Source organism: Lampetra fluviatilis, chromosome 46, assembly GCF_964198595.1.
Source record: "Lampetra fluviatilis chromosome 46, kcLamFluv1.1, whole genome shotgun sequence".
Lineage (NCBI taxonomy): Eukaryota > Metazoa > Chordata > Hyperoartia > Petromyzontiformes > Petromyzontidae > Lampetra > Lampetra fluviatilis.
The window spans coordinates 319,578-343,895 of NC_136320.1; the positions used below are offsets into that span (position 1 = coordinate 319,578).

Below are 24,318 nucleotides of genomic sequence, written 5' to 3' on the forward strand. Positions count from 1 at the left end.
AATAATACTTTGAAGCCCTTTCTTTATCCAATAAAGTCTGAGTCTCAATATTCTTTATTGGAGGAGGCTGCCATTGGCATTTGCCTGGTACCGTTGGACCAACGTTGGCACAACGTTCGCTGTTTTCTGACGTGGGCTTGGGCAAGACAGGGATGTCGTGGATAGGGGACGTCCATAAATGACGTCACGCGATTTTGGACGATTTTTGACCCCCCCCCCTAGTCACACGGCGTCACAAAAAGTCAGACCCCTCCCCTCAATATGACGTCACAAAGCTTTACATGCTTCAAATCGCTTTAAACTATTGTCATTGTAGTGCGTATTTAATGTGGTGCTGCACTCTGATGTTGTAGGAGAAAACATTTATTAAAAAGTATACTTAATTAAGTAGAACGTGTTGTTTATAGTTATTTAAAGTTGTGCATTTTTACGTGACGTCACATTTCTCAACCCTCCCCCTCCCTCGTCACACATCGTCACAAATGTCTGACCCCCCCCCCCAGGTGCGTGACGTCATTTATGGACGTCCCCATAGAAGAGGTGATGACCGATGGTCGAGAATATCGGGAGTGGCAGCGCAAGGAATGGAATGATGCGTCTAAGAGAAAGAAAGATGCAGCAACGGTGACATCATCTCGAGTTTAGGTGCTGGGTGGATTATTATAGTACAGCGTTCTTCATAAACACATTCCTGCGGAGGGAGCTTGTAAGAACGTTGGGTTGCTCGGTCAACGGCCAGGGTCAACGGCGGCGTGGTGTATTCCGCAAATATGCCCGACTGAGGGCGGGCACAAGCCGGCGTGAGTAGGTTAAACGTTGCATTTTATAAGGGCACCACGGGGTGACCAGCCCCTCCCCACCCAGCCCCACCCCACCCAGCCCCCTCCCCACCAAGCCCCTCCCCACCCAGCCCCTCCCCACCCAGCCCCTCCTCACCCTCCTCTCTCCACCCAGCCCGACCCCTTCCCATGTTTTGATACACGACGGACGGACACAATAATCCCCTGTGGGCTGGTGGAACCAGGTGGTTCCTACCAGTACGACACGTGTATATATGTACGCGATCTAATTTAAAAACACACACATATATCACGTATGATATTGGTGGCGAAGGCCCTACTTACTACTTACTACTCTGTGTTAAACTTTAACATCGCCGACACCGCTTCACCGCTTATCGCCCCCCCTACCAATGTCCCCCCCCCACCCCCTTCACTTCCGGGCGGCGGAGCGTTTCCGCGCCCACGCCCCCCGTGATTGGTCCCCGGGAATCTGTGCCGCCCACGTGACGAGGCTCGGCTTCCGGCGACTGTGTGCGTTTGGGGGCACCACGTGAGGTTCGGAGCCCGGGTTCCCGTGCGGTACGAGACGCTTCTGCCTACTCCTACACACACCACACACCAAACAAACACACCACACACCAAACAAACACACCACACACCAGACAAACACACCACACACATAACACACCACACACATAACGCACCACACACATAACGCACCACACACATAATACACCACAAACACAACACCCCCCACACACCCCACACACACACCACACTGTGTGTTGTGTGTGGGGCGTGTTGTGTGTGGGGCGTGTTGTGTGTGGGGGGTGTTGTGTTGTGTGTGGGGTGTTGTGTGTGTGTGGGGTGTTGTGTGTGTGGGGCGTGTTGTGTGTGTGTGTGGGGCGTGTTGTGTGTGTGTGTGGGGCGTGTTGTGTGTGTGTGTGGGGCGTGTTGTGTGTGTGTGTGGGGCGTGTTGTGTGTGTGTGTGGGGCGTGTTGTGTGTGTGTGGGGTGTTATGTATGTGTGGGGTGTTGTGTGGGATGTTGTGTGTGTGGGGTGTTGTGTGTTTGTTTTGTATGGTGTGGTGTGTTTGTTATGTATGGTGTGGTGTGTTTGTTGTGTGTGTGGTGTGTTTTGTGTGTGGTGTGTTATGTATATAGTGTGTGGTGTGTCCTGGGCCTCCCCTAGGTAGACTCAAATGAGTACCTGGCGCGGTGTGTAAACATCGCCACTGGGGAGACTAAGGCGGCCGGGCGTGGTTCTGGCCACCCACCCCATCGTGTGCCGTGCCGACCTTAACAGGCGCCACTCGCTAACAGAACTTGCCCCCCCCCCCAACAGTCTGCTGAGGCTACACGGGGGATCTTTGGTGTGTCGCGAACAAATAATAATAAAATAAACCCTCGCGAAAGACGAACTAAATAAACAATTAAAGCCGCCCACGCATGCGCACAGGGGCGCGGACAAAGCGCTCCCAATTGAACTGTTGAACACTCAACCCAGGGGCAGGATTTGAACGTGGAGGTGGTGGTGGTGGGTTGGTGGTGTTGGTGGTGTTCGTAACGCGAATATTCACCACGCTCGCCCATGGGGTTTTGTATTTTTTAAATCTCTCCTACTACTACACGACACGTTCCCTCGGGAGCGTCAGAACGAACGGGCCATGGTAACGTCTAAAGTTACTCGCTCCGCGTGAGGGCAGGTGAGGGCGACAAAGCAAGGCAGTAGGAGCAGCAGCAGAACGGTAGTTTTTTTGGAGTTCTGTTCGGGAAGCTGTGGCCGTGTTTGTGGGAGGGGGGGGGGGATCAGGCGGCCGTGAGGCCAGGCCCAGTGTACGAGGGAGCCGTGGGCGAAGCTCCCAAAAGCTAACAAAAACGTCGCCGCGTCGTCGTCGTCGTGTCCCCCTTGAATGGCGCCCACGGGCTTTGAATGTTCGTTTAATTTTGAATTAACGACGTCGTTGCGTTGTTATTACGTTTAGTAAGTGCGCGGGCACACACACACACGCGTCTTATCTCGTGCGTGGTTGGTGGTGGTGGTGTTTGGGTTGGTGGTGGTGGTTGGGTTGGGTTGGTAATGGTGTTTGGGTTGTTGGTCGTGGTGGTGGTTGGGTTGGTGGTGGTGTTTGGGTTGTTGGTCGTGGTGGTGGTTGGGTTGGTGGTGGTGGTGTTGGTTGTTTTTGGTGGTGGTGTTTGGGTTGTTGTTGGTGGTGGTGTTTGGGTTGTTGGTGGTGGTGTTTGGGTTGGTGGTGGTGGTGTTTGGGTTGGTGGATGGTGTTTGGGTTGTTGGTGTTTGTGGTGTTTGGGTTGTTGGTGTGGTGGTTGGTGGTGGGGGTTGGTGGTGGTGTTTGGGTTGTTGGTGGTGGTGGTGTGGTGGTTGGTGGTGGGGGTTGGTGGTGGTGTTTGGGTTGTTGGTGGTGGTGTTTGGGTTGTTGGTGGTGGTGTTTGGGTTGTTGGTGGTGGTGTTTGAGTTATTGGTGGTGGTTGTTGGTGGTGGTGGTTGGTGGTGGTGGTGTTTGGGTTGTTGGTGGTGTTTGGGTTGTTGGTGGTGTTTGGGTTGGTGGTGGTGTTTGGGTTGGTGGTGGTGTTTGGGTTGTTGGTGGTGGTGTTTGGGTTGTTGGTGGTGGTGTTTGGGTTATTGGTGGTGGTGGTGGTGTGGTGGTGGTGTGGTGGTTGTTGTTGGTGGTGGTTGGTGGTGGTGGTGTTTGGGTTGGTGGTGGTGTTTGGGTTATTGGTGGTGGCGTGACCGTCTATGATCAATCCACACCGGCTTGCGACAGAATCTTCGGAAAGCTAAACCCGGGTGGTGGTGGTGGTTGTTGTTGCTCCTCCGTGGTGGGTGTCTTCGTTGATGGGATGGGCCGCCACTACGCACAACGGGGGGGGGGGGGGGTGTTGGCTACGCTGCTGATGGACGACATAGTGCAGATTTTTTTTAATCCGATGAACTGTTCTATGCTGCTTCTGTATTGCACTGTTCTATGCTACTGTTGTACCGCACTCTTCTATGCTGCTGTTGTACCTCTGTTTTATGCTGCGGTATTGCACTGTTCTATGCTGCTGTATTGCACTGTTTTATGCTGCTGTTGTATTGCACTCTTCTATGCTGCTGTTGTATTGTACTGTTCTATGCTGCTGTTGTATTGCACTCTTCTATGCTGCTGCTGTACTGCACTGTTCTATGCTGCTGTTGTATTGTACTGTTCTATGCTGCTGCTGTACTGCACTGGTCTATGCTGCTGTTGTATTGTACTGTTCTATGCTGCTGTTGTACTGCACTGGTCTATGCTGCTGCTGTACTGCACTGTTTTATGCTGATGCTGTATTGTACTGTTCTATGCTGCTGTTGTACCTCACTGTTCTATGCTGCTGTTGTACTGCACTGGTCTATGCTGCTGCTGTACTGCACTGTTTTATGCTGATGCTGTATTCCACTGTTCTATGCTGCTGTTGTATTGGCATTTCTTTGCTGCTGCTGTTGTACTGCACTGGTCTATGCTGCTGCTGCTGTTGTACAACACTGTTATATGCTGCTGTTGTACTGTACTGGTCTATGCTGCTGCTGTTGTACTGCACTGGTCTATGCTGCTGCTGTTGTACTGCACTGTTATATGCTGCAGTTGTACTGCACTGGTCTATGCTGCTGCTGCTGCTGTTGTACTGCACTGGTCTATGCTGCTGCTGTTGTTGTACTGCACTCTTCTATGCTGCTGTTGTACTGCACTGTGCTATGCTGCTGCCCAAGTCGTCTATGCTTGCCCGCCTTCACCAACCTGAACTGACCAGCAATGGTGAAGTATGGTTACAGTCGAATAACCTCCTCGACCCACGCTGGCGTGGAGAGACCCTCATCCAGCAGTGGATTGACAGCAGCGTCCGTACACGCGCGTTCCGTGAAGAAGCTTTGGTTTGGCTTATCCATAACTTGTCAACCCACACGGTTTGCCCCGTATTCTTGTACAGGGAAATTGAGTTTTCAGGTCCATACTGCGTTACAGCCGTTTCAATGCGGGCAACAACAACAACACAACTGTCTGTGTTTCTCCCTCGTGATGAGACTTTGAGATTTATAAGGGGCACGGGGTGACCAATAAGGTCTGAATTGGTCTGTAATGAGGTAGGGCACTGACAAGGGTTTTAGAGGTATGCATAACCGATAGACTTGTCCGTGGCCATAATAGCCTCTCTCGGCAGATGTGGGTTACACAAAACACAGAATTGTGTCCACTGCTCCTATTCTTCCTATTATCCGCGATTGACCGTGACTTTTTCGAATTTGCGGGGACGGAATATCCTCGATCTCGCGTCCGCGATGGTTTTTGCGACATGAAATCCAATTATCCGCAGGGTTATCTGAGAATTCTTATCCCCAACCGCGGATTAAAGAGGGGGGGGGGGGTAAAATCTGGGATAACCCCGCAGATTAGAGGAGTTCCCCTTTGACGTGTAAACACATTTTATTTGACTGGTGTTGAAGTTTTGTGGTTCGTGGTTAATATCGAGGGCTATTCATATATAACCAAGAAGTCTTCTTGGTTCTTTCGGTAAAGTCACGTAGAAGGGAAATAATAAAATAATAAAAATAAAACATAATAAAATAATTCTCACGACGTTTCGCTGTCTCCCCGACAGACCTGGTCTTCATCTGAGGACGGCTGCTTGCGTTGTGGCCGAATCGTCGTGAGAATTATTTTATTATGTTTTATTTTTATTCTTTTATTATTTCCCTTCTACGTGACTTTACCGAAAGAACCAAGAAGATGAATCCCTGCAGTCACGAAAGCTTTAAATCGATATTTAACCAAGAAGTCATTGTCTCGAACCGCTGTTAATTCTTAGGCGTTGTTTAAGACGGTCTGTTTGTGATGATAAGAGTGATTTAGGGAGATTTGTCAGAATCGGAATATTTATTTACAGAATCCAATGAGCTATAATGCTTTCTTTAATAGATGTCCAGTCGGGGCAGGTAAGGACCTTACTACAACAATTATTAAACAAATTCTAGACTAAGGGTCTCCGTAATGCTCATGCAGTGTATTCGTCATGGTTCTTGTTTGACCATACTTCACCACGCTGGTCAGTGCGGGTTGGTGAAAGGCGGTTTGAGGGGGGAGGTAGAGCTACGACCGCTGTAGACATCACTCGCCACTGATGCTAGCCGTGGCTGGGACTAGAACCTAGCCCCTCCGGGTTCATAACGCATTGCGCTAACCATTCATACCCGCTTTGTCGCTTGAGTTGAGTATATTAATGATTTAAAGCTTTCGTGACTGCAGGGATTCATCTTCTTGGTTCTGTCAGACGCTGTCGCCTCGACAGACCTGGTTTTCACCTGAGGACGGCTGCTTGCGTTGTGGCCGAAACGTCGTGAGAATTGTTTTATTATGTTTTATTTTCATTATTTTATTACTTCCCTTCTACGTGACTTTACCGAAAGAACCAAGAAGATATATTAATGATCTCAGGTAGTGGATCATTAGCAGGTATGGGTTGAGTCTGTAATGCAAAATCGTCAACTTTGAAGCGCTATATTTTTTAATGCCTAATCCTAGAGTGGTACAGATGGCTTAAGAGTGCTGTCCTCGCAAAATCGTGGCGATAAAAGTTTATCCGAGGCACTGTACTGCTGTACCAGACCCCAACCCTTACGCCTAACCCCTAACATTTTCCCTAACCCCAATCCTCAATCCTCAACCCTAACCATAATCCTAAACTCTAAACCTCTCGCCAACCCCTAACTCCTAATCTTAAACCCCAAACACCCTATCTCTCAACCCTATCATTAACCCCTGACCAAAAACCCGAACTCTAAACCATAATTTTATCCATAACAACTAAACGCAAACTCTAAATCCTAAACTCGAACCACAAACCCTAACCCCCAAATCCTTAACCCCTGAACCATGGACGAAGACGGCGTTCATATTTAATCAACTCAATCCTAAGGAAGGTCTGTGATTGGACGAAACTCTGGTCAGTGATTACGTAAAAATCATTTCTTGGCACAGCAATCCTTTACACAGAGGGTGGTTGATGCAGATTTAAATTCTGTGTTTGATCGGGGTCAGATCAGAAACGATGATACACAGGTGGACGACCGCAGGGTGGAGCGCATTTGTAAAACAGAATTTAGGTCAAGACCAGTGATGGACTAGCAGCCAAAGGAGGGAATAAAACCCGAGCAGATGTCCACCGCGGAGATGGAACGATGAGATCCGTCTCTTGCGTGGGAACTCGAGGTACCGTGACATTGCGTGATGGCGACGGGTCTTGGCGAGGCCTTCATCCAGCAGTGGTTAGGCCACGGCTCGCGCGTTCACGAGTGACGCTTGCAACTGACGACGTCGCGAATTCACCATGTAGTTGTCTGGGCATGGTACTCTACATTGGTGAGTAATGCGGTGGTGTTGGTAGTGGTGGTGTTATTCATGTGCCAAATGTTCACCTGTCTATCACTGGCGAATGAGTAACGTTGAGTCTCAAGCCGAGTCTTGCCCCCCGCGTGCCAGAGAAATTCAATTTGCGGAGTTGGACAACCGAGCCGTGTGTCGTCACGGCCACGGAGGCTTCGTCCTGGGACGTGGTGATTGTTTCAAACTCTCAGTTTTCCGAGCTCGGGTCCAAAAGCCGAGCGGGCAGTAACAAACGGCACTGTTTGGGATGAAAGGTGTAATGGATGTGAGCAGGCGCGTTTCTTGACATGAGGAAGCGTAAATGTGGAACGTTTGTTCCAACGCTGGGCCAACGTTGGTCTGACATTGACCCAACGTTTGCCCAACATCGGCCCAATGGCATACTTACTGGGAAGGTGTCACCGCTGATTCGTGTGCTGCCAATGCAGCAGCTGTGTCTGCACTTGCACGTGTGCAGCTCATTTCCTCAATCCACTGCTGGATGGAGGGCCTCCTCCACTCTCCTTTTGTGGGTCTCAACCATCGTCGACAGTTTGACGAGCAACTCGATAAACGTGTCCACGGCGGTGTTTCCGCGCGTCAGATCTTCACAGCGAGCCTTGCCCCACGCTGCTGGACGGTGCGTGTGCTGCGGTATTGTCAGCCGCTACCGGATGAGGGCCTCCCCCTCCCCCCCCCCCGTGCCGTGGGGGTTATTTGGCCATTCTTGGGTCAGTTCAGATTGGTGAAAGCGAGATGCGTAGATGTGGTACAATTCTTATTAACTTGGCCACACTGTCCTCTGCTGCCCCAACGTCTATATCAACCTGTTTTTATTCATCTGCCATTGCCCAGAATGTCGCCTGTTATGTATATATTTCTTCCCCCTCGAAGGCTGCACATTGTTGTTGATGAATGTGAATTTTATTCATGAGCACCTTTCCCATCAAAGCAACCCTCCAGGCACGGACCTGCTTGGCTTCTGAGATCTGATGGAGATGGGGCGAATTCCGAGTGATCTGGTCATAGGCTGCACATTTGGTGAAAGAACACATTTTTTTAAATCATCAGTTGGAGTTCCGCATGGCCCCCATTCAAATACGTCGGAATGCGGGACACACTGATCCAGCCTTTTGTATTGTATTCAAAAGGCTTATTCACCCTTCCTAGCAGCCCCATTCAATACAAAGGCGTTAATCACATCAATCACATTAGCCAACCGTTACGTCCCGTACAATAATAAAACCCACTGCTCCCATGGGTCCGAGGATTCACATGCGATGATCCACCTATTGACTTCTGGAATTAATTGAAAATTCAAATGCCGTTACTCCATACTAAGGTCATCTTTGCGGCGGCCAAGATCAAGCAAACCCACGGATAACGCAAACCGTGTTAATATTAGGTCAGGAAATCGCCCGTGTCTGTCAAAACAAACCAATTGTGAATTCGACTATTGGCGGTTAAAGCCCACGTATAAGACCACGTCCATCGTCTACCTCGTGGAATGGGGGGGGGTGGGGGGGGGGGCGGCGATAACGTAGAATGCCGTCATCCGTTCCTACCGCTGCTTAAAGCGATCGGTCGGTCGCAATGGGCCGCTGGGCCGCCGGCCCTCGAACGATTGAGGAGCAGCGGATGATCAAAGAATAAGTGCGAATCGAAATCCAGGTTTAATTTGCACGGTGGGCGACTCGGGCTGGCCGCCCGCCCGCGGATAATTGAGAGTTCACCGTGTCCACTGTGTGCGTGCATGCGTGAGCAGGTGTCACACTGTTCGCGACAAGAAGCCGAGCCTTGAGGACGAGACCTAGCCAGAGGCAAAGACAAGAAGAAAGAAGCACAGAGCGCGAAAACACAGGAGGAGGAGAGGTGGAAGGAGCGACACGGGGCGAAGAGGAGGCGGTGAACACGGGAGGAGGAGGATTAGGAACGCGGGAGAAGAAAGAAGAGAGGCAGAGGAGAAAGCGAGGGAGGAGGAAGGGCATTAGGAATACCGGAGGAGGGATCGTTAACACGGCAGGAGCATAAGGAGGCGGCCGCAGCACTCGGCGGTAACCATGGCCGTGGAGGAGCGGCTGCATTCGCCGCACCGGGGCTTCCCGGCGTGGCTTGGCACGCGCGGGCTCAGCCCCGAGATCGCGCTCGCCATGGACACCGAGCTGGGCATCCGGGACTACGAGGTGCTGCTCGCCTGCGCCGAGGACCTGCAGGTTCGCTCCGAGCTCTTCTGCGTCGCCCGCGAGCGCCTGCCCTTCGGCTTCTACGCCGTGCTGCGCCGCGTGGTGGCGGCGTTCCCGGCGGAGCGCGTCGGCGACTGCGGCGCCGCCGCGTCGGGCCGATCGTGCCCCGGCCTCGGCTCGCTGCTGGAGGCGCTCGTGAACACGCTGAGCAGCCTGAGCCGCGAGCTCCTCCGCTCGGCCGACAAGCTGAGCGCGCTAGACCTGGGCACGCCGCGGGACGGAGACGGAGTTGCCGACTCCGGCGGCGCCGGCAGCGGCGACGGAGAGGCGCCGGGGCAGAGGCAACGGCAGCGTCAGCGTCGTGGCGGCACGCACCGCTATTCAGGTGAGCACAGGGGTGGGGTGGGGATCCTCGTCGCGTGGAAACGGGCGACTGCACTTTGGAACGCTTGGAATGTGGAGAGGGGTGGAGGGTTGTTAATGAAGCGGTTCAGGTGACATCTTCCCCCAGCTTGCTGTCGGTCATTTGAGGGCATTTTTCAGTCCGCTGCTGGTGGAAGGCCTCCCCACGGTGGCGAGGATGTAACCTACCTCGCGAGGTATACAGGAAGTCGTGGGTTCGATCCCAACCCTGACGCCTGTATATTTGGAGTGTCTCTCTCTCTCCCCGTGGCCGCATGGATTTTTCTCTGGGTCCTCCAGTTTTTCCCTCCACATTTTGGAATCAACATGCGTTTAGAGTATATGGCTGCTGTAAATGTCCACGTGATAAGCCTCTTCATTGAGCTATCATTGTGGCCAGGTCGCTTTTGGAAAATGAGCTATGTAGCTCAGTGGTCCTTACCTGGTAAAATAAAAAAATAGTTTAAATAGTTTAGATCTCACTGGACCATGCTGGTCAGTCAGGAATGGTGAAGGCGTGATGGGAGGCTGAAACCGGTTAAGATATCACTGCACCACCGATGTTAGCCGTAGCCGGGAATCGACGGTCGCTGGGTTCATAGTGCAGTGAGCTAACCGCTGCCCCTCTAGCTCTCCTAGTTCCGTAGTCTTTGAGGACCGGACAATGATTAAGGGTCACTGTCGTTGGCACTGGAACAAGCAGTGTGATGGCATCGTGCTCATTTCGTGATTTCTGAGCCCGCAGTGGAAATTCCACATTCCTATCGTTGGAGGCAATCGTTGTGTAGGACAGCCTCCTGTTGACTCCCCACAGGGCTGTCCTTTTTTTTTCTTTTCTTCGGGAGGGTCCCGCAACATCGGGATGATGTTTGGCCACGAATGAATTCGGTTCACGAGAGTTTGGCTTCCGCATGGGAGGAAACCGGGGAGCCTGGAGAAAACCCCCACCGCTTAGAGCGACGCGATGCCAATAGCCACATTTGGGATAACATTGTGTGGTGTGGGGGTAGGTGGGGTGGGGTAGAGGGGAACACAAACACGTTAACCCTTGCCCATTCCGAGGCGTCTGCAAGTGGCAGGGTGTGGGTGTCCCGTTCACCACTGGATCTCGGAACGCGCAAAAGCGGCTCGGCGTTAATTTGATATAGAGAAGCGTAGCGCCGATTTATTTAAAGACAATCGCACTCACCGCAGAGAACCGTAGCCACACGACCGCACTCAATGATAGCTGGCGCCAAACTGTGCCACGCGCCCTCCTGCGTGGCCTTGTGGGAGCCTCGGTACGTCTTGCGACCTGAAGACGTACCAATAGACTGATTTTATTTTAGTGTTCCCTATGATTCGTGATGAAACCGGTGGCGTACGCGTACGTCATCAGAACGGGAAAGGGTTATAATGAGGAGTAAATGGACGCCCGTGCCCAGATGTTGCCGACCATGGCACCGAGGAGGTGTGCGAGATGCCAGCCGAGGAGGTGGACGACCACGACGACGGCGAAGAGGAGGAGGAGGAGGATGTGGAAGTGCCTTCGGGATGGAGAGTCAACCAGATGGCCGAGACCTACCCCAAGCTCCCTGCAGGTAACGTTAGGGTGACGCCGGGCGGTGGCGGTGGTGGCGGCCACGCTGCTGTACGCTGGCTGCCTGTAGTCCACCGTCGTGCGGGCAGCGGCGAGAGGGTTGGTGGATCGCGCAGATGTCGTGAAACTGCTTCACCCCCCCTCCCCCACCGTGGGCGTCGTGGATGTGCCCTACCTTGGCTTGCCAGTAAGAAGGCGGTTCAGCGAAGTGTTGAGTAATCTCCATCTGTTCCTTCTTCATGGGATAGAGTGTTGGCTCCCTCCCCATCTCACACCTGCTTAGCTTTCGAGGTCTGACAAAGACCGGGAGGCTGATTTTGATTTTTAGCATTTCCTGTTCCGATGACGTGCGTGTATGTCATCAGAAGGAAACCGGAAGAAAAGCTAAAATAAAATCACTTTATGGGTAACGAGGCTCCCACAAGGCCATGCGGGAGGGCGTTTGGCACAGTTTGGCGCCTGCGGTGAGCATGGTGTCTTTAAGAACAACAGCACTACACGTCTCGGAACGGGAAAGAGTTAAGTGTGAGCGAGCAGGCGGGCGGGCGGGCAAATTAATAACGTGCGTCACTGATTGGTTACAGATTCCGTGCAAGGGCCCCTGCTGAGGATGAGCGAGATGCTGACCTCGGCGACCTCGGCGACCTCTCCCGCGGTGGTGGAGGTTGGCGGGTCGGAGCTGGAGGCCGGCCAGGTCGTGGTGAAGGCAGAGGCTGTGGACGAAGGTGAGTGTTTCCACCCCGGAGGTTGCCAATCGATCGGCGTTTACACGCGGCGCCGCTGGACCCCCCGGTGACACGGATGTACAGGCACGCCATGACGTACGCGATAGATGCGTTCCCGGAAAAGCGCGCGTATCTCAAAATCGCGTTAAGTCAAAAGCAATTTTCCCATAAGAAATAACGGTCAAGGCGGAGGTTCGGGGATTCCACTCCCACTCGCAGACATTCTCGCCTATATTATCTGAGCCTATGTCAATACAATGCGTGTACACACAATATAATTCTTTAAATTTAAAAGGAAAATCATGTAAATTCTAATATACTTCCTACAAAATAAAAATTCAAATAAAGAAATAGTTTTACTTATCAGAGTATTTTTTTTGTTTGCATTCTGATCACAAGTATTGTGGTTAATGCAGACACGATTCCTTGTAAAAGGTTTCAGTTTGGTGTTTTAACATCTTAACACAGCTGTTTTGCTGCCAGAAAAAAGGGGAAAACCTATTCTCATATTTTGGTTCTGGCAAAGGAGTTCCCATGATACAGTTTTACTTGTAACTACACCGGAGTTGCGATGTGGAGAGGATGGATTGAAACGACGAGGAGGGAGACAGACTTGGAGTTGGTGGAGTTGAGGAGCCGCACGTGCGTGGAGAAAGAGTGGGTGGAGTTGCTGGAGGGACGGTGAGAGAGAGAGAGAGAGAAGGAGAGTAAAGGAGAGAGAGAGAGAGAGTGGAGGAGTCAGCTTTACAGCGTGCGATCACAGCGAGAGACAAAGGGAAGAGTGCCGATGTACACGCGGCGTGATGCTGTACGGCACAGCGCACCGGTTATTGTACCGCACCGGCTGCTGGCAACGCCATTGGGTCACGGTGCCAGGCTCGGGTGGAAAGGTCTAAATATAAAGCGCGCCGCGTTATTCCAAAATGGCGTACCGCAAAAGCACGTAAACCGAGGATTGCCTGCGATTGTGAAACTTGCGGGGGTTGACCGAGTTGTGATTAACTCAGAGAGCAGTGTTCTTGACATGACGGTTAAAAGTCAGCCAAAATGAAGTTCAAGACCAAAACCTGATGTGTGAATAACTGGAGACTGGGCTCAGGCCATTAAGCCCCCCCCCCCCCACACTTGCAAAAGCCCGGTTGTAGCCTGGATCAGAACCCAGGATCTTAGAGGGGCCAGTACAGCACTCTGACTTCTAAGCCACCCGTTATCCTCTACAAACAAATCCTATCCGTTCTCCTGGTCGATGCCGCCGGTTGATGCTGTTGTTGTTCGTTCCAGGCGGCTGGGGCAGGGAACCCGAAAGAATCTGGAACCCCGCCAGCGCCCTTTACGTTCAGCAGCAGCAGCAGCAGGTGGCGGCGGACATCAAGCCGGTCGCAAACGTTCGCCGCATCCCGGCGCCGGCAAGGAACCCGGCTCGCAGTGGCGACCGCCCGCTGTCGCATCCCTACCCGCTGTCGGCGCGCGAACTCGGCGAGACCGGCGGCACCCACCACCACCACCACCGCCCCGTAATCGCCGCGCGCCCCGGCGCGCCGGACGGCACCCCGGCCTCCGCCGCCGCCACCGACGAGTGGAACGGGCAGCTCGCGCTGGCGCCCGGCGAAGGCGGCGGCTACGGCAGCGGAGACGGCGGCGCCGGCGTGTTCGGCCGCAACGCGAGCCGCTGCGAGGAGTGCGGCAAGGAGTTTTCGACGCCGTCGTACCTGACGATCCACCGGCGCACGCACACGGGCGAGCGGCCGTACAACTGCGAGTTCTGCGGGCGCTCGTTCGGGCACCTGGCGGTGCTCACCAGCCACCGGAGGCGCCACACGGGCGAGAAGCCCTTCACGTGCAAGGTGTGCGGCAAGGCTTTCTGCCAGAACTCGAGCCTTGTGTACCACATGCGCACGCACACGGGGGAGAAGCCGTACACCTGCGACGTGTGCGGACGCAAGTTCACCGTCTCCAGCAACTTCATTAAGCACCGGCGCTCGCACTTCTGAGTGCCGGCGGTGGTGGTAGCAGTGGTTGGTCGCGATGGTGGTGGCGGTGGTGGTAGGAGTGGTTGGTCGCGGTGGTGGCGGTGGTGGTGGTAACAGTGGTGGGGCTGCGATGGCAATGCCACCGCCGGGATGGAGAGGGAAGCCGCGCGCTTCTGACGATCGCCGTACGTACGCACGTGCGGACGGCAAGCTGGCGAGGTGGTGTGTGAACGCAGTTCAAAGGTGGTACTACAGCAAGTAGGTTGTTAGGCTTGCGTGCGCTGTGCAGGAGTGGTTGAACGTCTAAAAAGCAGGAGCCTTTTGGGACGGAATACGATGAAAGATCTCTTGAGCCTGTACATGAACAGGGGCAGGGGATCGACAGGACGGATGGCTCGGAAAAGGGAGTTGCAGACTGTGGCGGAAGCAGAGGAGAATGAGCGACCGCCCACTGAGTCGGAGCTAGCCGGAGGCTTCGCCGGAAAGCCTTGGTGACTGGAGTGCAGCGGAGGAAGGGAGTAGAGTGAGATAGTGAGATGAGATGGGGGGGTCTGGGGGGTGGGCGTGTAGACGTCACAGCCTACTTGCTGTACTGTCACCACCAAGGCAGCTCGCCGATTCCTACCCCACCGCGGTTTCGTCACCGCTGCGCGATCCGCTAGCAAGGCGTGTCGGTTGCCCGTGGCGGGTCCGCTGCGAATGTGTGTGCGTTTAACTTCTTTCGCCCCGTACCTAGCCAACCGTGCTAACCGGAGGCGCGGGATATTGCGCCCGCGCGGATATCCGGAGCAGCCTCAAAACGAAGCCAGTACAAACCGACTGAGCATCACTGTGTGCACACTTCGTGTCCAAGGACACAGACACGACAGCGACAGGAGGATGAAGGAAATCATCGCAAGTGCTTTTTCGTTTTCAAGCGTGGATATGAAGTGTGGTTTTTTTATATGTTGGTTACTGTTTCCCAGTTTGAGTTGTGCGTGGTGTGCGCCGGCGGCCGGAGCGGCGATGCTCGTCGGGATTCGTGGCCTCTGCCGCCACCGCTCGACACGCGCCGATTGACCGGGCGCGCCGATTCACTGGACGCGGGCGGAGGCCCCCAACGCCTCCGACGTTCACAACGACTCTGGCGGGGGTTTTGCAGCAGCGTGCCATTGCACGGGGAGACGCTGTGCCATGCCATGCCTCGTTTGGCACAGCGTCCAACAGAAACGTGCTGCTCGTTCGACAGCCGAATATTCGGTTGACCTCCGCTCGGTGGGAGAGGTCTCTCGTTCTGTCCTGTTGCCCCCCCCCCCCCACAACGACTCCTTCACCACCATTAGGAAGTTTACGGGCCAGGAGCAGAACGTCAGACAATTGTGCCGAACAAGACAAGGTATAACCCGATTTAAAGCTTTCGTGACTCCAGGGATTCATCTTCTTGGTTCTTTCGGTAAAGTCACGTAGAAGGGAAATAATAAAATAATAAAAATAAAACATAATAAAATAATTCTCACGACGTTTCGGTCACAACGCAAGCAGCCGTCATCAGGTGAAGAACAGGGATGTCGGAAAGACAGCGTCTGAATGAAACACCACCAGGCTTGGCAGTGTATATTTAAGCTGGGTTGGAGGGGGAAGAGCGCCTTGACAAAGGAATTTAGACTTTGAAACCCCCCGCCCACCTACGCATTCCACAAGTAGTGACTAATCCCATATCTGCATTTCCCATAAATATGCTAAATTCCTCTTGATATGGCAATAATAAAATAATATTTTATTATTTTAATATTTCCCTTCTACGTGACTTTACCGAAAGAACCAAGAAGAAGGTATAACCCCCTATCCCGAAAGCACATCGGAGAGAGATCAGCAAGCGTCAATATTTATTTTAGTCCAATCTGTCGAATCGGCCTAATCGGTGTGCCGAAACAATGTTGGCCAGCAGAGGCAGCAGTTTGGACGTTTGTGGGTGAGAAAATAATTACAATCGATCCTTCCCCACCCCCCACTACCCCCTGTATGCCAATTGTATCCGACCAGCATGTCGGGAGATAGAAATTCTCTACCGGAAGTCTGTAGACTGCCGATTCTGAAGTCTGCTAAGTAGTGACAATTGGCGTTTTTAAGACCGGATTAAAAAGCATTTCTCTTCTGTCGATTTAAATTTTTGTTTAAATCTTTCCCATGCTCTTTGTTTAGGGAACGGCCCGAGAAGTTGATGTCGTAGAACTACTTCTGAAGTAAATTCAGTAGGGCGGGGGGGGACCTCTTTATCCATCCACCTTTTCACTTGCCGATAAAAACGACGCTTAATTCCCAGAGCGACAATTCAGGGAAATTTGTTGAGAAACTAAACTGTTTTTTTATTTACGTGTCATCTTTGGTGACCGGGCTGATAGCCCCCATCGACTCGGGATGCTGGAGATCCCTGTTTCATTCGCGAAAACCTGGAGTCAAACCCAGGTCTCGGTTGTTCCGACTCGAAATGGCCCTGACTACACTCTGTGAGCAACCGGGCCAAATCGGTTTCACGAATCGATCGGCAAAACTCTGAATCGTGCCCATGAATTGAGTCGGTGAGTCGCCGCATGCCGTGCGATTGGTGACGTTTATCTCGTGTGTGTGAGAGAATCTTCTGGCCAGTGTGAATACTGTAGCCTTTACAATGGTAATAATTTATAGACCTTTGTCAATCCACTGCTGGATGGAGGCCTCACCACCACCCCGTGTCGGTCGTGGGAGTGAATGTTTGACCATACTTCATGGCGGTGGTCAATCTGACTCGATGCAGGGATTCCGCGGTCCTGCTGCTACACGTTGGTATGTTTGGCGATTTGAAATGTACGAGTCGTCGGCTGCGTGTGGGAGGCAGAGTTCCCAAAGAAAACCCCACCACGCGGATCCGACAGCGGAACGAGCAAGCAACCCACTTGCCGTACCTTGCTGCACTGCTACGTGATCCGGCCCTTGCTTTCCGGCGGGGGGGCGGGCATCTTCGCATGATCCACCAACCCCACGGGTCCCAATCTGCCGCGACTCTCACCTCCTCCCACTATCCGCGGGGGGGGTAGGGGGGGCCCCACGTGCGTTTTCTGGAAAGTACCGTGATCTTCTGTAAACTTTCGACAAAAAGCTGTTACCAAAAAAATTATATACATTTTTTGTTTGCCCTCTGGGGCTAAAAGTTCGTCTCACACAGGACCAATAATAGAGCCGTTTTACCGTGAGCGCCGATGAGTTTTCAGTGCGGAGGGGGAGGGAGGGGGGCACGAGACTGTTGTGACGGCAAGGGCTTCTGCATTTATTCGTGCCGGGTCTGTCCCACGGTGGTTGTCAATGAGGTATTTCCCAGACCCGGCACTCCCAAGTACTGTATACCTCTCGTCAATGGCCGTGTGGCTACCGAAAGTCGCGTAACCTTGCTCCAGTCTTGCCAGCGCGCGACACCGAAACAAAAGGTCACAACTGTTATTTATGAAAGTCCTGGTTGTCGTGAAGCGATTGAACTGCAATAAATAACTGCGTAGGTGGTTGCATTGTTGTGGCGTTGGCGGTTGTGCCGCCGCCCCGTTGTGTGGGGGACGCGGCGCGTGCCTGGAAGTTTTCTGAAAGCGAGGAGGACGTGGAGAGGTGCACGTGGTCACGTGGTACTGTACCGGGAGGGCCGCGCAGTTCGGTCACGCCGGCTGGTTTGGATGGGGTTGGCGATGCTTTTGTGGTCGGCGTTTGCATTGAATTGTGGGGGTTTCTTTTTTTGTGTGTGTCTATTTGGCAATCGCTGAAACGAACGTTTTGGTTACCGTGTCTGTGATTTGTCTAACACTGGTTTTGAGTTTCGGGAAATATTCGCCGGCTGTTCTTTTGCGTTTAGAGTTTTGTTAGTTTTTCATTCGACAGTATTTGGGGGGGAGTTGGTTTGTGTTAATGATGTCACTGGAGTTTTGTCACTAATAAGTTACGAACTACTGGGCCTGTTGTGTTTTATACGGTGTTAGCGAATTGACACGAAGTCGCTTTGCTCACTCGTAAATGTTATTCATTGATGATGATGTCATGCTAATCACGATTTTAAATAATTAGCACACGTTTTTGAATGACTCTTGATGAAGACAATGCTAAGATTGGCACGGACTTTGTGTCAAGTTAGTCCGTCTAGAGTTTGTCTGTTTACTACTACTACTAATGACGATGATGATGAAGTGTCGAGCGAATGTCACGTTTTGTGTTTTTGTTTAGTTTTGTCTGATTACGTTGTTTTTCTTGCATGTGTGCCGAACATTTGATGCAGCGCAAAGGAGGATCTGTACGGGCGCCGTGGCCTCTGGGTCAAAACGACGATGTTATGCATTTCCTGTAATTAAATGATAACACTTTAAGACTTCGGCCGGCGTTTCGTGCGTGAGTGTTTGTGTCGTTTTCATTGGTTATGGAGGAGCAGTGGCGCAGCGGTTAGCGAAACTGCGCTTCAAGACCCGGCGCTGACCAGAGTTCGGATTCCAGCTCACGGCCAACAACGTCGGTGATGAATATCTGAACCGGTCCTTGGGGCCTCTCCTAGGTCGACTCGGCCTTTGAGGGAGTACCGGGTGCGGTCTGTATAAAATATTAGCACTGGGGAGACAAAGGCGGCCGGGCGTACGTGGTGTTGGCTGTTGTCGCGAGATCTTAACTGCCTCACTTGCTATACAGGAGGTTGTGGGTTCAATCCCGACCATAACGCCTGCTGTATATTTGGAGTTTTAGTATCTCTTTGTTGTCGCGTGGATTTTTCTCCATACCTTCTGGTTTTTCCCCGCCACAATTAAAGTCTAAATGCGTTTAGAGTATTTGGCAACTGCTATAAATTTCCACGCGACGATAAGCCACTTCTACGAGCTATGATTTGTGATAGCCAGGTCGTTTCTGAAAACGAGTTACATAGCTCAGTGGGCCTTTCCTGGTCAAATAAAAAAAATTGTTGAGTTAATAGTTTTTCGTGCGTCGTGCGGGCCTTCATAGCAGAGGTCGCAAACGGGTTTTGATTCCTTACCCGTACCCGGCCGCACCAGGGTCGCAAATGGGTACCCGTACCCGGCCGGATACGGGTAGCCCTTCCCTACCCGTACCCTACCCGTACCCTACCCGAAATGAGTGACAAACGGCTACTCACCAGTGACTCACGGCCTACCCGTACCCGGCCGCACCAGGGTCGCAAACGGCTACCCGTACCCGGCCGGGTACGGGTAGCCGGGTATCGGGTACCCGGTTGCGACCTCTGCTTCATAGCTGCTCGATAACAGCACTTGCCCCAACAGCAACATTACAGACGTTCTCCGATTTACGAACACCCGCACTTACGAGCCAGCCTCCGTGAATTTTTTTTTTAACACCGACTTAAAACGCGAACTCTCACTTGCCAATTGAACTGCGACACTTTTTTTTTGTCCGACTGAGCGATCCTCCGCGAGATGTAAACGAATCGGCTTCGTGCTGGGAGTGAGAGATTTGTATGTTTATGATCATTTAAATACGGTAGATTACTGTTCCTCCTTACGAAGCGCTCCACTTACGGGCCCCGGGAACGAATTTCGTTCGTAAGTCGATGACTGGCTTAAACCCTAAACGGGCGGGGTAGGGGGACATGTCTTTGTCATTGGCTCCAAGTCACGAAGATGACGAAGCCATTAGGAAATCTCGCAGGGGGGCAGCTGCCGATAACCACCCGTGTGTCGGGAGTTCCAGGCGCAGCGGCGACACTTAAAAAAGTGCTTCTGAAACGCCCTTAAAAGTGGCGTTTACGTTCGCGCACAGGAGATGGCACACTCGTGCCGTTCGACACAACGTTGCTGTGAAATTGTAACAGGACGTTGCAGTCTTAAAAAGCGACGGAGCTTTTCATTCTCAAAAGTTGCACCGTTTCAAATGACGCGGCAAAGCTGATATACAGCAGGAAGCGATGGGGCTCTGGTGTGTGATGGTTATTTGTAGGAGTGTTACGGGAGGGCGAACAAACACTTGTTGGGGCCGCTGGTCCCCGAAGTCCCTCCCTGCTCCGTGCCTATGGCAGGGGCTCCGCCGTGCGCCGACCCCTCGCTGCTCTGCGAGCAGCTGCTGCCGTCGCTGGGCTCATCGCCCGACGGCTCCCCTCCCTGGTCCGTCCCTCCGCGAGCTCGTGTGAGCGGCATAGCTCGCCGCACGCCCTCGTTCACCTGCAGACGCTGCGGTGTCTCTCCACGGAGCACGCGCTATTAAACGGGGGTCAGGGGTCGGAGGGCGAACGACGCTGCCCTCACACTGCGCGAGTCCCGGCGGCGACAGACGGAGCGGGGGCCTGCGGACGCACCGACCCCTTCCCCCACACTACGAGCGCACACACCTGCACACACGCGACACCCACTCGTGCGCCGCTCTACGCAGCGCTCACTCACGTGGCGAACCACTGTGTACACACGCGCACCCACACGTTCCCACTGCTCGACAAGATCACGCGAGGCCACGCTTCGCTATTAATGATTTATTATTTGCTACCTGCGAATTGATGTTAAATCAATTTGAGTCGACGAGGCTGGCCTGTTCTACCACCCCTGAATCTATTCTCTATTTATCGGCTATGATCCTACTTTTACCTCCTTACTCACCGTTAAGTGTCCACGGCGGTCCGCTGATCCTTATGCTAACAGCGTACCTCGGTGCGTCGCACGGACGTCCGGGTCGCTGGCTGGAGCTGCGTCTGGTCGCCTGGCGCTGGAGTAAGAGAGCCCGATCTCTCCTTTGCCCCCCTTTTTATCCTCCCTACATCAAAGGGATGCGGCTCCGCGCCGGACGGTGGCCCTCAGCTTTTCCTTAACAATGGGCTCGCGTCCTCTAGCACGCGCACCGCGGTTCCGGGCGCCTGTGATATGCTAATCAGTGTGCGGCGTTGCGCGGCGTACATTCTAATTAATCCCTTTCCCTCCCTAACAATGGTGCCTGCGCGCTCAAGCGTAATTATCCCAACCATCCGTGACTATGCGCAAGAGCCCCTGCGGTCCCGCTACTCATGCTGTCCCGTCCCTCCCCTGCTTGCCCCGTCGACACGTGGGTGGTGTGTGTGGGGGATGCGCTTCAACCGCGGTGGCCGAATGCCCCTCGCCGCGGCCATACCATCTTAAGGCAGGTCGCAGCGCCGCGGTGCAACGTAGCGTCGGGGGAGGCCGTCCAATTCCCTGATCGCCGGAAACCGTGAGAGTTAATCCCTATAAGGGTTTCTCGGATAAAAACCGGTCGATCAGGTGACCTTCCCTTCCAGCTTTATGGGGGGGGGGAAATGCGTGCGGGTGTGTTCATGTGAGGTGAGGCGGACGAGGGGTTGGCTCCGTTGCTTGGTGGTGGCGAGGTCGGGGGTGGGGTGCCTGCCGAACGGCTTCGTTGCGGCGGCATCACACACTCAAGGGGTGGTCATGCCCGCACGCGGAAGGATGCTTACATCCACGTCCGCATCGGTTAGCCCTGGGGGGCTGTAACGGCGCTGTGATGCCCCACGGCCCCACCCCTCGGGGGGGAGTTGCTATATAAGGCGGGGAGCCGGTGGGCTCGGGGTTCAGTGTTCAGCTTAAACCAGCGAAGAGTGAAGACCGGCTAGATAGGCCCTGGGACTCCCCTGGATCGCCGTCCTTCTAAGGAGCGACCAGGGCAAGCCAGTGGCGTGGCCCCGAGAGTCCAGAGCCGATGCTCTTGTAAGAGCCGGTCTGGTAGCTAAGGGTGCCGTGATCCTAGCTTGGCCAGAGCTGGGTTAGCTCGCCTCCCCTAGCTCTCGAGTGGAGGACCTGGGAGTAGGCTAGCCGGGCTAGTGCTAGTGGGGGCTCCCTGTTAGACGGGTGAAGGGGCCGTTACCCCTTCGAGTGGTGTATACATTGGCCTGTGCTGAGTGGAACGTTATAATAAATAAGTGTGCCTCCGACTACGTCGTCTACGTCTCATTGAACCTACTACACACTCGAGAACCCGGGTTCGTCAGCGGTGGCTCCAACACGGGTTCGAACCCAGACTCTCAACAGCGACAGGCTTCTGAGCTACACCCAATCGCACCTTTCTGCGTTTGCCTGTCTCTCTTTGTGTTTGGCATTTAGCATCTGCCAGTAAACCGATAACACCTATACCCCGCTATTTAAGGAACGAAACAGGAGGACTTCTCCACAAATCTGGCTGTCGCCTGATGAAGCTGGTTGTAATTACTGGCGAAACGTCGTACTCAGATTGTAAATGTTGTGGCTTGGCTCTCCAACACACCGGTGTGCTGGCATGTTCTGTTCACGTGACAAACCTTTACTAATTGGCTGTGTCGGGTGGTGGCGGGTTTAACGACACATTTTTACACGATCTAACAACAACAAAACCTGTATTATGGATGATATTGGTCGCAAAAGCTTTCGTTTTAAATAAACCTATAACACCTGGATCTGTCCCGTGACCTACCAGCACTTCACTTCAGAGCGCACCTAGTCTGGCACAAGCACCGTGGTGATACCGCTGTTGTCATCTGTATTTGTCCGTTTGTCCATCTCCTGGCCTGTTTCCCTGTGTTGCTTTCCCTGCCCGCAAGTCGGCCTCTGTTGATGTTCCACATTATTATTTTGTCCATCAGTACTGGTTTACGATGTATGTTGAACTTCTTTTGCACCGTACGTAGCCAACCGTTCTAATTGGAGGAGTGGGGAAAGGACAAACTAAACACGAAACGCAATTATAAAATAAATTAGTTTTCAATCTAGATTTCAAACTGCATTGCTCCAGTGGCTTCCGAATGACGGAAGAGCGTTCCAGACGGCCGCAGAAGCGTTTTTGAAAGCGCGCGATGTTCGGTGGCCAGCCAAAAGCCGCTGCGATGTCGCGTGATGGTTTATGCTCCATGACAGAGAACGGCAAGGAACTGTGGTTCAATTGTGGCAAGCGCGTTGTGTGTAACGAGCGCGACCTCGCAATGTGTTCGTTCGGCAACCGGAAGCCCACGCAGCACGGCGAGCACTGGGCGACACGGTCAGATCTTGCAGTCACCCCATCGCGACACGGGCCAAGAAGTTTGTGCACGCTCGCTCATGTTTGAGCTTGGGCACGAACAGCGGAATGGAGTTGACAGCACGGACGGCAGGAGGCGGCGGGGGTGGGGAGAGAAGTTCCAGACATTTGGCAGCAGCACAGGAGAAGAAGTGACCTACCACAGAGTTGGCAAAATAAATAGGTACCGTGCCCCATGAGTTATCACGCGAGTTGGGCACGACTTCCCTTGGAACGCTCACGATTGTGGAATTTCCCAAGAAACGCTCGGTGCGCAAAGAGATCAATACCCAATTGCAGGCAACAAAAAACAATAATTGAAGTGTTTAATGTTGAATCGGCCTGCAATTCGTAAACTTTTCCACCGCACACGACTTTATTCTTGAACGTGTTCGGTCACGCATGTCCTCTCCACCCGAATACTGACGCAGGGATTTCAGGCCCGGCACACGTGAAGATTATACATTTGCCAGAGATAAAATCAGAATCTTTATTTAGACTGCCCGGGGGTCTGCCTGTAGCCCCCAACTTATACGGACATCTCGGGGAGTTGTCCGTAGACACACGAGGATTAACGAATTACTTGCTCATTACGGAAACGGAATAATGCCGGGACGGCAGCTTTCGAGCCGAGCTCACACCTGAGCTCGCAACTTGAGTTGCGAGCTCACACCTGAGCTCGCAACTTGAGTTGCATGCAACCGAATCGTTCATCTGGTTCCAATTTTCTACACGTGGCGCAAACCACCGGGTGGGTGCCAGAGTCAAGGATTCTAGATTTGAAGCTTTCGTGACTGCAAGGATTCATACTCTTAGTTTTTCGGTAAAGTCACGTAGGTAAAAAAATAAAATTAAAATTAATAAAAAAAATAATCACGACGTTTCGGAGGCAACACAAGTCTCCGTCATCAGCAAATCTGGCTGTGACGGTCCCACCTGATGACGGAGACTTGTGTTGCCTCCGAAACGTCGTGATTTTTATTATTTTATTTTTTATTAATTTTAATTTCATTTTTTTACCTACGTGACTTTACCGAAAACCTAATAGTAAGTAAGAGTCAAGGATGTCCATGCGTGGGGAAAGAGAGAGGAACGGGAATGGGGAGAGAGCGGAGAAGGAATTGGAAATGAGATCAGTAAATAATGAGGAAAAGGAAATGAGAGGAAAATTATGGAAAAAGAGCGGAGAAACGGAAGCACGGGGTGGGAGAGATGAGGAATCTGGACTGGATCTTTCCCGGACTGCATGTTCCCCAAATGTGGACTGGATTGCCAGGAAAGCGATATTT

The 24,318-nt window shown here is 52.8% G+C and overlaps 1 protein-coding gene across 3 annotated transcripts; it reads left to right on the plus strand.

Annotated features, from left to right (window-relative positions):
- The first annotated feature begins 1,303 nt into the window (after positions 1-1,303).
- LOC144947621 (uncharacterized) lies at positions 1,304-18,400 on the plus strand. 3 transcript variants are annotated; one of them, XM_078876835.1, is made up of 5 exons: positions 1,304-1,361; positions 8,942-9,744; positions 11,186-11,341; positions 11,925-12,065; positions 13,347-18,400. In XM_078876835.1, exons 2-5 carry the CDS (start codon positions 9,237-9,239, stop codon positions 14,054-14,056), a joined length of 1,515 nt encoding a protein of 504 aa, XP_078732961.1. In that variant the 5' UTR covers positions 1,304-1,361; positions 8,942-9,236; the 3' UTR covers positions 14,057-18,400. The 3 variants fall into 3 exon arrangements, with proteins under 3 accessions (XP_078732961.1, XP_078732962.1, XP_078732963.1); XM_078876836.1 differs by lacking the exon at positions 1,304-1,361 and adding an exon at positions 2,277-2,529; XM_078876837.1 differs by lacking the exon at positions 1,304-1,361 and adding an exon at positions 2,277-2,487.
- The last annotated feature ends 5,918 nt before the right edge of the window (positions 18,401-24,318 follow it).